This window comes from Orycteropus afer, unplaced genomic scaffold (genome assembly GCF_000298275.1).
Source record: "Orycteropus afer afer isolate SDZICR_OR568_19922 unplaced genomic scaffold, OryAfe1.0 scaffold00270, whole genome shotgun sequence".
NCBI classification, from domain to species: Eukaryota; Metazoa; Chordata; class Mammalia; order Tubulidentata; family Orycteropodidae; genus Orycteropus; species Orycteropus afer.
In genome coordinates, this window is record NW_006921857.1 from 849623 (window position 1) to 863351 (window position 13729).

The 13729-nt window shown below is 40.0% G+C and overlaps 1 protein-coding gene across 1 annotated transcript in view; it reads left to right on the plus strand.

Moving 5' to 3' along the window:
- FRAS1 (Fraser extracellular matrix complex subunit 1) overlaps window positions 1–13729 on the plus strand; it is a 541721-nt gene that overhangs the window by 66711 nt on the left and 461281 nt on the right. Inside the window, exon 14 of the mRNA XM_007950381.1 lies at window positions 9321–9464. Within this exon, the coding sequence (XP_007948572.1) occupies window positions 9321–9464 (144 nt within the window). The remainder of the gene's footprint in view (window positions 1–9320; window positions 9465–13729) is intronic.

Genomic DNA, 13729 nt, shown 5'->3' on the forward strand with positions numbered 1-13729 from the left:
TTTTTTTTCTTCTACTTGCTTTTTGGGACTCACATGAAGAGGATTGAGTTAATCCTATCTGCCAATTCATGGACCATTTTCATCATTGGCCTGGGCCAATTTTTTTCTTTCTCTGTTTCTCTCTCTCCATTTTCCCTCCCTTCCTCCCTCCCTCCCTCCTTTCCTTCCTTCCATCTATCTGCCTGGCCATTCATATACCACCCACCCATCCATCCATCCACCCATCCATGTTTCTATCTATCCCTGTTGTTCCCTTGTCCTATTCTCCCTTTGTCTCTAGATCCCTGCCTTAAATAACTATTCCAATACATTTAATACGTATTATTTTGTATGTGTGTACTCTTGTTGTTTTATGTGTGTGTATTTTATATATTCATAGCCCTCAGTGAGTGGATATTTTATTTTTTCTTTACTTTTTTTTTTAACCAAGCAGTGTTTCTAAAATCCATACATGTTACTATGTGTTCATCTCATCTGTTAAATCTAGTTGCTGTTCTCCTGTTTAATTTGCATATCTCTGACTATCCATGAGGCTGAAGTTTGTATTTGTATTTCTTCTGTTATGGACTCCCACAAGTACAGAATATCGGGAGCCCCAGTATTCTCATTTTGGGATGTCAAGCCTTCAGTTGGCAGGAGGCAGCAGCTTGAGGGTGGAGATCCAGCGTGGTCGTAGGCAAGAGAATGAGTAGAAGGATTAAAAGTGGGGCTTGCTCAGATGAACCTCTTCACTTGTTCTGGAGTTTGCACTTCTTACAAAGGCTGAGAAACCTTGGCCTTATCTGGGGCTGTGATGAACCAGGCATCTTGGCTTCTCTGTGAGCTTCTGCAGCTATTTCTAATCACTTCCAAACAGCATTCGTTGTTTTGTAGAGATTGCAAGAAAATAGCTTGAGAGTGTGAGGCCTCTGGGAAAGGCTGGAGCTGGTTTATAGAACTCACACAATCCCTGAGGTCTCTTTTACTTTCCCTTCCTCCATTTCAGAATGAACCCATCTTCTCGTAGTCTTTCCTATCCTTTCCTCGACTGTCTCATGTTGCACTTCACTTTGTTCCCTTTATAACAGCTTTGCTTTTGACTCAATTTAAAACAAGATTTGCTAGATCTCCTAGGGTATGCAGCTCATATGATCACATGCCACATTCTTTGCTTTCACAAATTTATCATCTCACCATAGCATCAAGAATTAAGCAAAACAAATATTATTATTCCCACTTTACATATTAGGAAACCAAGGAACAGTGAAGTTGAGTTTAAGATAGAAACATTTTTCATCAACAAGAGCTTCTTATTGGAAATTTACCCACTGTCTCCTGACAATACTTTAAAAGTTGGCAAGTACTTTGTAGTCATTTATGAGATGAGAATGAAAGCTGGCAGTTGCCACAAAGTGGATAAGAAACAAAATGAAGAAATCTGACATGTATATGATACACCTGCTTATGCCTGAAGTTTGAGCTGTTGTTTTCTTTTTGTTGTTGTTATTTTTAAATAGTTACTATTGATTATGAATCATGGTGACCCCATATCTGTCAGAGTAGAACTATGTCCCACACAATTTATCAGTGGCTGATTTTCTGAAGTAGATCATCAAGCCTTTCTTTCGATGCAGTTCCAGGTAGACTTCAACCTCCAGTTGTTGGGTTAGCAGCCAAGTGAGTTAGCCATTTGTCCCATCCAAGGACTCCTGTTTCAGCATAATTACAAGTGAGAACTTTTTGGCAATTTGAAAATTTGAACTGCAGACTCACTGATTAAGGGGACCTATTGAGTCAATGAGGAGCTCTGGTAGCATAGTGCCTAAGGCACTTGACTGTTAACCAGAAGGCTGGCAGTTCAAACCCACCAGCCACTCCTTGGAAGGAAGATGGGGCAATCTACTTCTGTAGTGATACTGCCTTGGAAACCCAAAGAGGGGTCGCTATGAGTCAGATCTGACTCTACGGCACATAACTACAACACTGAGTCAATGAAGTAATTCCTTGGGAATGACAGAGAAACTGACTCCTAAGAGACTATGGACAAGGCAGGGAACTAAGACCTCTTCCCCTTCCCTTAGAGCTTGATTTGTTCTGAAAGCAGATCCCACATGTATCTGCTGCTTGGAGTCTGGGAAGCACTTCTGTAAGAAGTGCTTTTAACACTTTTAACTGGTAATGGGCTCCATTGTGTTCTTAGAGAAGCACAGTTAGAAAAAATTGAACACAATCTTCTATTTGTAAATTACCACTGCAAAAAGAAATTTCTTGTTTTTAGAGTAGGGTTTCAATATAAAGTTGCCAAAAGAAAGGTAATTTGTTCCTTTTAATTTTTTATGTGAATTGCTCAGCAAGACAACACATGTCTTATTACACTCCAGGAAAGTCAGGGACCTTTCCAAATAAGTTATGTGCGATAAAAAGATGGCTTTCCTTTGCTGCACCTCTTTTTAATTTATTGCCACAATTTTCACAATATTCAATTCAAATTCTAAGTAATCTGAAATGTATCACTAAAAGAAATTATGGTGAACAGTCAGGGAGTGACCTTTTATTTTTCATAATAGCCCAAATGTAATAAAGCCACATGTAGAATAAGCCTGCAAGAAGAGATAATTTCCAGTAGCATATGTTCAGTGTTAGAAATTAGAAATCAATTGCAAAACGCAGTGGGAATATGTCATCGTAAGAAATGACAACTCAGCATAGTCCCATATTGAAATAGAAATCTTGCTGTTGTTTTGTGTGGCCTTGGAACAAGCCACTCCTGTGTCCTACAAAGGAAAAAGAGAGAGACCAGCATCACATTTGTAACTTTATATAATTGCAGCATAAGTATTTATCACTATAAACAGATCTGGGCTCCACCATTTGCTAAGTACAATTTGTAGGGTATAACCACTCCTTGGAAGGAAGGTTGGGCAATCCTACTTCCGTAGTGATACTGCCTCGGAAACCCAAGGAGGGGTCGCTATGAGTCAGGGCCGACTCGACGGCAAACAACAACAACAACAACAAATATCTTAAGACTATGACCTCCTGGCTAGTTGTTCCCATAACTGAAGATAACTAATTGGATGAATTATTCCTGACAATAATAAATATGCAGTACATTCATTCAGCATGCATTAAACAAGCGAAGAACTGACTACATACCAGATACCAGGCATTGGGAATTTGTTGTTTTTGTAGTTGTTGGTAGGTGCCATCAGGTTGATTCTGACTCATAGTGACCCCATGTACAAAGGATGAAACACTGCCTGGTCCTGTACTATCCTCACAGTTGTTATCATGCTTGAGACCATGGTCACAGCCACTGGGTCAATCCATCTCATGGAGGGTCTTCTCTTTTGCTGACGCTCTAGTTTACTAAGCATTATATCTTTCCTCAGGGACTGATCCCTCCTGACAACATGCCCAAAGTATGAGAAATGAAGTCTGGCTGTTCTCACTTCCAAGGTGCATTCCAGCTGTACTTGCTTTAAGACAAATATGTTTGTTCTTCTAGCAGTCCATTGTACATTCAACATTCTTTGCCAACACCATAATTAAGATGTATCAGCTCTTCAGTCTTCCTTATTCATTGTCCAGCTCTCACATGCATATGAGGCCATTAAAAATTACATGGCTTGTGTCGGGTGGTACCATAGTCTTCAAAGTGAAATCTTTACTCTTCAACACTTTAAAGAGGTCTTTTACAGTAGTTTTCCCAATGAAATATGTTGTGTGATCTCTTTACTGCTGTTTCCATGAGTATTGACTACAGATCCAAGTAAAATGAAATCCTTGACAACCTCAATCTTTTCTCCATTTATTGTGATGTTGCTTATTGGTCCAGTTGTGAAATTTTTGTTTTCGTTATGTTGAGGTATAATCATACTGATGGCTGTAGTGTTTGATTTTCATTAGTAAGTGCTTCAAGTCCTCTTCACTTTTAGCAAGCCAGCTTGTGTCATCTGTGTATTGTAGGTTGTTAATGAGTCTTCCTCTGATCCTGATACCACATTCTTCATAATGTTCAGCTTCTCGGATTATTTGTTCAGCAAACAAATTGAATAAATATGGTGAAAACATGCAACATTGATGCACACCTTTCCTGATTTTAAACCATGCAGTATTCCGTTGTCGTATTTGAACAACTCTCTCTTGGTCTAAGTACCGGTTCCTCATGAGCACAATTAAGTATTCTGGAATTCCCTTAATAATGTTGTCCATAATGTGTAGGATCCACACAGTTGAGTGCTTTTGCATAGTCAATAAAACACAAATAAACATCTTTCTGGTATTCTTTGCATTCAGCCAAGATCCATCTGACAACAGCTATGATATCCCTTGTTCCACGTCCTCTTCTGAATCCAGCTTGCACCTCTGGAATTTCTCTGTCAGTATACTGCCGCAGCCGTTTTTGAATTATCTTCAGTAAGATATCCCTCTTTCCATGTCCTTTTCTGAATCTGGCTTGAAGTTTTGGCAGTTCCTCATCCATATACTGCTCCAACCATTTTTGAATTATCTTCAAAATTTTACTTGTGTCTGATTATTTATGATATCATTTGATAATTCCTACATCCTATTGGTTCACCTTTCTCTGGAATGGGCACAGATATTGATTTCTTCCAGTCAGTTGGCCAGGTAACTGTCTTCCATATTTCTTTGCAAAAATGAATGTGTGCCTCCAGTGCTGTATCTGTTTGTTGAAACATTTCAGTGGGTATTCCTTCAGTCCCTGGAGCCTTGTTTTTCACCAATTTCTTCAGTACAGCTTGGATTTCTTCTTTCAGTATCATTGGTTCTTGATCATATGCTTCCTCCTGAAGTAAGTAAATGTTGACCAATTCTGTTTCGTACAGTCACTCTGTATTCCTTCTATCTTCTTTTGATGCTTCCTGCATCATTCAGTATTATGCCCATAGATCCTTCAGTATTGCAACTTGAGGCTTGAATTTTTCCTTTGATTCTTTCAACTTGAGAAATGCCAAGCATGTTCTTCCCTTTTGGTTTTCTAACTCTAGATCTTTCCACATTATAATATTTATTATATATTATTATATACTCATTATAATATTTTACTTTGTCTTCTCGAGCTGCACTTTGAAATCTTCTGTTCATCTCTTTTACTTCATTATTTCTTCAGTTTGCTTTAGTTAACCTCCATTCCAGAGCAAATTTCAGAGTCTCTTCAGACATCCATTTTGGTTTTCTCTTCCTTTCCTGTCCTTTTAAAGACCATTTGCTTTATTCATGGATGATGTCCTTGATATTATCCCACAAATCATCTGGTCTTAGGTCATTGGTGTTTAGTGCATCATATCTGTTCTTCAGGTGATCTCTAAGTTCAGGTGGGAAATACCCAAAGTCATATTTTGCCTTTCATGGACTTGTTTTAATTTTCTTCAACTTCAGCTAAACTTGCATATATGCAGTTGATGGTCTATTCCAAATTTGGCCCCTGGCCTTGTTTTGACTGATGATATTGAACTTCTCCCTTGTCTTTTTTCCACAGATACATACTCGAACTGATTCCTGTGTATTCCACCTGGTGAGGTCTATGTGTATAGTTGGCATTTATATTGTTGAAAAAATGTTTTTACAACAAATAATTCACTGTTGTTGTTGTCATGTGCCATCGAGTCGGCCCCAATTCATAGCAACCCCTCCTTGGGTTTCCGAGGAGGTATCACTACAGAAGTAGATTGCCCAACATTCCTTCCAAAGAGTGGCTGGTGGGTTTGAACCACCAGCCTTCTGGTTAGCAGTCAAGTGCCTTAGGCACTATGCTACCAGAGCTCCTAATAAGTCACTAGTCTCACAAAATTCTGTCATATGATCTCTGGTGTTCTTTCTGTCACTGAGGCCATATTTTCCAAGTACTGATGCTTCTTCTGTTTCCAACTTCTGCATTCCAATCACCAGTAATTATCTTACAATCTTGATTGCATGTTTGGTCAGTTTCAAACTGCAGACATTGGTAAAAATCTTCAATTTCTTCATATTCAGCTTTGGTGGTTCATGTGGAAATTTGAATAATAGCAGTATCAATTGGTCTTCCTTATAGGTGTATTCATATTATCCAATCATTGACAGAAATATACTTTAGGATAGATCTTGAAATATTCTTTTTGACAACAAATAAAATGCCTGTCCTCTTCAGTTTGTCATTCCCAGAATAGTGGACCATGTGATTGTCTGATTCAAAATGACCAATACCAGTCCACTCCAGCTCACTAATGCCTAGGATACCAATCGTATGCATTCCATTTCATTTTTGACAACTTCTAGTTTTCCTCCATGCATACTTCATACATTCTGTGCTCTGGTTATTAATGGATGTTTGCAGCTGTTTCTTCTCAGTATGAGTCATGCCACATCAGCAAATTAAGGTTCCAAAAACTTATTCCATCCACATCGTTGAGGCTGATTATTTCAGAAGAGGACCTGGCCACTACTTCCCTCTTCCTAGTCTTAGTCTGGAAGCTCTACTGAAACCTGTCTACCATGTGCGACCCTGCTGGTATTTAAAATAGCAGTAGCATACCTTCCCTCATCACAGCAAGCCACTACAGTATGACACACTGATAAACAAGTAGTGGATTGGGGGTTTAAGGTGACTGCAACATGTTGAGGGCAGTGATAGTTCATGAGGAGACCCAGGTTCAATTACCAGCCAGTGCACCTCAAATCACAGCCACCACCCATCTGTTAGAGTAGACTTGCATGTTGCTGAGATACAAAGTGGGTTTTAGCATAGCTTCCAGATAGACTAGGAAGAAAAGCCTGGTGATCTATTTCTGAAAAATCAGCTGAAGAAACCCCTATGAATCACAATAGCTTGATCATATTATGAATTCTCCATAAGTCAAAGGCTGACTCAATGACAGCCTACAGCAACAGCAATCCTGGAAGGTATTATATTCTGTTGAAGGAGATGGATTTGTAACCAAATAATTAGAACAGTAGGGTAAATATCTTCAGAAAGGCATGTACAAAATGCTGCGAGAACTTAGAGGAAGGAGTAACTAACTGTGTTTTGACAAGTTCAGCAAAGCCTCACAGACACAGTGACAATTTATGCCTGTGAAGTGTGAACAGTATTACAGGGGATAAGGAAGGACTCAGAGCCATTGTGGCTGGGTGAATCCTGTGTGTGCCATCCTATCTTAGGTTCCTAGTGCTGCTGTAACAAAAATAACACAAGTGCGTGTCTTTAATGAACAGAAATTTATTTTCTCACAGTTCAGGAGGGTAGGAGCCAAATTCAGACACTGGCTCTAGAGGAAGGTTGTCTTTCTGTGCTCTGGGGGTAAAGTCTTGTCTCAGCTTCTCTAGCATTCTTCTCAGCATTCCTTGGGGCTCTCTACAAGGCATCTGTCTTTCCCCATTAGTGCTTGCTTCTCTGTGCCTAATCTGCTCCTTTTATATCTCCAAAGTGAATAGGTTTAATACATGCCCTACACTAATATGACCTCAATAACATAATAATAATAATAAAAACTCTATTCCGAAACGGGATTCCATCCATAGGTCTAAACCAAAAAAAAAAGTTTTGACTCATAACAACCCTATAGGAGAGAGTAGAACTGCTCTCTAGGGTTTCCAAGGCTGTAATCTTTATAGAAACAGACTGCCACATCTTTCTCCTATAGAGGAACTGGTGGGTTCTAACCACTGACCTTTTATTTAACAGCTGAGCAGTTAATCACTGTACCATCAGGGCTCCTTCTACAGATATAGGGGTTAGAATTCCAACACATATTTTAGGAGGACAAATTCAATCTGTAACATCTCTTAAACGGTTTTTATGTTTTCACATTACATCTAGAATAAAATCCTAACTTCTTTCTATGGCTCCAAGGTCTACATTTTCAACCATGAATCATGATACTGGGTCCCACTGGGTCCTAAAAGCCCCTTCCTTTCTCAAGGACTTTGCTTGTTCTCTTTTCTGACTCTCTCCTTGGATGGCCTCCTCTTATCCTTTAGATTTATCTGAAGTTGGTCCCCATAACTGTTTTTCTTTGTCACAGAACCCTTCCCAGCACTTAACACAATTAGTAATTATCTCTAAATTTGTTGGAGAGAAACAGTGTCTGAAATTAAGGCTTTTCTGTGCAGTTTAGAACTGAAAGGAGAGAGAAATATGTCTTGAGATTTGCAGTGTAGGTATCCTTTTTTTTTGCCTTCAAAGTGATACCTAATTAAATTACTAAGTTAATGGTTACCAAGCCGCTTGCCAAGTACAAAAGCCATTCTCCCAATTTTGATCAGAATCCACACCTCTTTAAAATAGATTGTACTCCACTGTGGAGCAAACATTTATAAAACCAGGATGCATTGACAAAAGCATAGGTGTGGTTAGCCATGCAGACAGCTAACCAAATGAAATGATCAAATCATTCAGAATATGCCTGTCTTTCCTAAGGTGAAGAGCAAGCATGAGCAGTAATAAGAAACAAATTCTGGAAGAGGAGGAAATTTTATTAAAGGAATGGAGTCTCTGGGTGGCTAAAACAGTTAAATGCTGGGCTATTGACAGGATGGCAGTTTGAAGCCACCCACAGGTACTTTGGAAGAAAGGACTGATAATCTGTTTCCCAAAGGTCACAACCATGAAAATGTATGTAGTGAAGTTCTACTCAGCGTACATAGGATCCTGATACGTCACAATCAACTTGATGGCAGCTGGTTTTTGCTTAGCACCAAAATGTAGTTAGGAACCAAAGGACTGATAGAAATTATAGGTTCAAGTTACTCAAGATATATGTATAGCAGATACGAATGGAGAGGAAACTGAAAGACTGAGGGAGGCTACAGGAGTTGTGGGTGTGGATATAAGAAGGGGAGATGAGGAGGGACAGATACAAACAGAAATGGAGGCAATGAGCAATAAACAGAAAGTGGACCAGGCCCTTAAAAATTCTAATCAAAGAGAGTTTATTCATGATGGTGTTAGAGGTGAGAAGTGGTTATCCCGTTGGTACTTTGTTGTGTGATTACAAAAGGCCAGGTGATGGAGGGCCATCTAAATTTCGTTAGACAGTCAATCTCTGTCTAGAAAAACTATTACTTCCTTCCCTGTGATTCATATTACTCAAAAGCCTCTGATTTCCTGTTTCAAATATCTTAGCGATAATTTACCACAGTTGTACTTCTGGTCAATCAAAGTTTGTTTCTTTCAGGGGGAAAGGGAAGAGGATATGTTTCTCCTGAGGTGCACATTCGTGCATCACAGTTTAGGAACCAAAGAGCCAACATCTTCCTTGTGATTATAAAACCTCTGAAAGAACAGTTAGCACCAGTCCGTTGGACTGTGAGTTGTTCACTGACTTTGTGTTTGCCTGCAGTGTGCCACGAGTCCTGTGCCACATGCTGGGGTCCTGCAGAGAAGAACTGCTTGGCCTGCAGAGATGCCCTCCAAGTGCTGAGAGAGGGTGGCTGTGAGAGCAGCTGTGGTGAAGGCTTCTACAACAGGCGGGGGATCTGTAGCGGTGAGTGTGGGGCTTCTGATGTCCAAGCATCTTTTCCTTTGCTACTATCTCTCTTTAATTCAAATTGAAACAATTATAATCCACATTTCTTTTCCTCAACAAATAGGTGAATAGCTACAAAAACTGAACAATGTTTTTTCAATGGCTGAATTTTTGGAAATAGATTGCCAGGCCTTTCTTCCAAGGTACCCCTGGCTAGACTTGAACCACCAACCTTTTGGTTAGCAGCTGAACTACTCATTTTACAGGCAGGACCACCTTAAATTGTTCGAATGGTTTGATAGGTCAGGATGCACATTATAGCATCATCCTACAGATGAAGGCAGTGAGGCTAGGGCTGCTTGCTCAAGATCTCCAGCCATAAGGATAACACTAGGTATATATCCCTTTCTTTTCTCCAAATCCCAAACTCTCCATCAGTCAATTCCTTTGGAATATGCATAAAAACAAAGAGATTCTCATACGAGCCAAGGGCAGACCCACCTTTGGTGTTGGTGCCACTGAGTTAAAGCTGAAACAGTAATTATCTGTTCTGCTTTTAACATTCAGTGCTATAATAACATGGGGGCAGTGGTGGTTCAATGGTACAATTCTCTCCTTCTATGTGAGAGACTCAGGTTGTATTCCCAGCCAATGCACCTCATTCACACTCACCACTTACCCATCGGTGGAGGCTTACGTGTTGCTATGATGCTGGAAGGTTTCAGTGCATTTTCCAGATTAAGATGGACTATAGAGAAAGGGCTTTTACTTGATTTGAAAATCAGCCAGTGAAAACCCTGTGGATCACAATGGTCCTGTCCACACCAATCCTGGGGACAGCATTTCCTTCCATGTGCATCAGGTGGTCATGAGTCAGGGGCTGATTCTATGGCAGCAAACAATAAGAAGCCATAACAATAAAAGGACCAGGCAGTGTTTCATTCTGCTGTATATAGGGTCACTATGAGTTGCAGCTGACTCAATGGCAGCTAACAACAACAAACCAGCATAGTACTTCCTTATGTCAGGCACTACACCAAGTGCATTATAGACATTAACCCATTAGAGAGGCAGGACAGTGTGGGAGAAAAGTGTAACTTTGGGCAAGTTACTTAACCTCCCTCTGTGATAGTTACCCTTTTATAAAAATGGGGATAATGCACATGGTAGACTGAATAATAGGCCTCAAAGAGGTTCATGTCCTAATCCCCAGAACGTGTGATTATGTTACCTTATATAGGTAACATACAACAAAAGGGCTTTGCAGATGTGATGAAATGAAGGATTTGGGGATGGGGAGATTATGGAGGTGGGTCCAATGTAAGAGCAATGATCCTTACATGAGGAAGAAAAGGAGGGTCAGAATCAGAGGAGGAGATGTGAGAATGGAAGCAGAGCTCTGAGTAACAGGGGAAGTGATGCAAGAAAGAGGCCATGAAGAAAACAAATGGAGGAAGGAACACAGCCCTGTAAAAACCTTTGGATTTTAGGACTTCTGACCTCCAGAACTGCAACATAATAAATTTGTGTTGTTTTAAGGTACTAAACCTGTGGTAATGTGTTACATTATCAGTAAGAAAGAAAGACACACCCAATTCAGAAGAGAGGATTGGGTTAATATATGCAAAGCACTTCAAACAGTGGCTGGCACAGAGTAAGTACTATGTGAATGTTGGGTGTTTAATCCTTACAACAATTTCATGTTGTTGTTGTTGTTGTTATGTGCTGTCAAGTCGGCCCCATCTCATAGAGATCCCCTTCTTGGGTTTCTGAGGCAGTATCACTATGGAAGTAGATTGCCCAACCTTCCTTCGAGGAGTGGCTGGTGGGTGTGAACCACCAGCCTTCTGGTTATCAGTCAAGTGCCTTAGGCACTATGCTACCAGAGCTCCTACAATTTCATGAGGTAGGCATTATTATCATCCTTATTTGAGGAAACAGAGAGGTTAAAAAACTTGTCTAAGGTCACACATGGCTAATAAGTAGCAGAGTGGGAATCTGAGCCTAGGTTTTCTGGCTCTTAACCACTACTGCATCACTATAACGTGCACTTATGATGCACTGCGGCCCATTTTTCTCTGTTCTCCTTCTCATCATCTTTCCCCTCTTACTTTTCTTTCTCTTTCTCCTTGCCTTCCTGTCAATCTTTAAATGAGCCGGCTACCCTTGTAGACATTGTCAGATCTGTAAGCAGGCATCCTGACGGTGAATGAAAGGTTTGAATTGCATTTACTGCAACGGTCACGCCTATCGAAAGCCCTGGATGATTTTTTTATATATATAAGTCCACTAAATCAATAAAAATGTGCAGCCCCATAAAACTTTCTTGAGTTATTGTCCTCATTTTGTTCACTGAGCAGGGCAACGGCAAAAATGAGGTGATCTCTGGGACTTAACAAATCCACTTGTCCTGAGGAAGAGGAATAGCCCCTGGCAGCTGCTTGCTTACAGCTGTGCAGAGATCCATCAGCTCTGATGGTGTGAGAAATCTGCTGAGGACAGATGAGTCACAGGTGACTGTTGTGTGGATTTGGGTACGAACAAGAAAAGAAAGGCCAGGCTGCCATTTGCCTGAGCATTTTCATTAGTTTTTTTTCCCCTGCCAGCATCACTTTGCTACTCAATTAAGCCAAATATATTCTCTAAAGGTCAACAGATGTCAAATTTGCACTAATCCAAAGGCCTAAAGACATTTACCCTTTAAATCCCTAAGGAGACTAGTTACTGTTACTGATAAAAAAGCAGTGACATTGGCCTGCTACCTAGCCTCAGCAGTACCTGGGATGAGAATGAAAGTTTTGCTATGGAAGTGGTGTAGGAAAAAGGGGGCATAGTTAGTGTGAGCCTGAGGCAGTGAAGGCTAGGAATCTACCAGGGCTTAGAGGTAGAGTGAAGAAAGCTAGAGGAAGAACAGAAAAGAAGACTGCTTAGCAGTTGGCATTGCTGTTAGCTGCAATCCAGCTGAACTGTGATTTCTGGTGATCCCAGACTGTTGTGATCTATAGGGTTTTCATTGGTTTATTTTTGGAAGTAGATAGACAGGCCTTTCTTCCTAGTCTGCCTTAGTCTGGAAGCTCTACTGAAATCTATTCAGCATCATTGAAACACACAAGCCCCACTGACAGATGGGTAGTGGCTGTGCTTGGCATGCCTTGGTCAGGAACTGAACCCATGTCTCCCACGTGGAAGGTGAGAATAGGACAGCTGAACCACCACTGCCTTTACTAGGTGGCATAGGTTGAGGGTATACATCTTAAATACCATCTGGATAAATTTTGAAAACTATCAAACAGGAAACTCTCAGATAGGAGGATGGATCATTGCTGACACCAATCAACCAGCTAATCAACTAGTCAACAAGTAATTTCTGAGTACATACCATATGCTTAGCACAAGACTTTGTGATTTAATTGGCACAGCCAACAGGCCTTTTAATAAAAAAGACTAGAGTTTATTTTTTTTTCACAAAACTATTAAAGTTTGTAAGTTTTTATCAACTGCCTTCAGAAATGTTCATATAAATATTTTCTAAAACAACAGTGAGCCAAGTTACTGATTGGTATCAGAATGTTAATTAAGACGTCTGAAACTGATAATGTTGACTTATTTCCAATTCAGATTAGTGCTATTCAAGATAAAGACCTGCTGGTGTTGGTTTAATAATTTATAACCAGAGAGCTCATATCTGTGGAAATCTCAAAGTTGAGTGCTGAGAAAAATCCAGTATGGCTTGTTACAAGTGGTGGTATGCTATGACTGAAAGAACTTACAGTCACCAAATTTATCTGTGGTACTTGTTTGGAGTTTTACAAATATTAAGTATAAAGGGTGGGGCAATTAAAAGGAAAAACAAAACCCTCTTATTCTTTAGTCTTTGAAGTATTTGTGTTATTATGAAGGGCTTTTCTGACTCTAGCAAACATAATAAATCAAAGCAAGTTCAGTGGATTCAGTTATCCATGTCTCCCTTCCTTCCTTCCTTCCTCTTCTCCCCTCCCTCCTTTTTCTTCTTCTTTCCTTTTATCCTCATTTATTTTTTATCTTTTTATTATGACTTCATGTAAACTAGGTATTGCCATTTTGAGTGCATGTATTTTTTATATTCTTAAATGATAATGTGTTACAAAGTTCAGAGTCCCTGGGTATTACAAACGTCAATGTGGTTGGTGGGTAACCAAAAGATTGGAGGTCCATGTCTACCCAGAAGCACCTCAGAAGAAAGGCCTGGCAAACTGCTTCTGAAAAATTAGCCATCGAAAAGTGTATGGTGCATTGTTTTACTC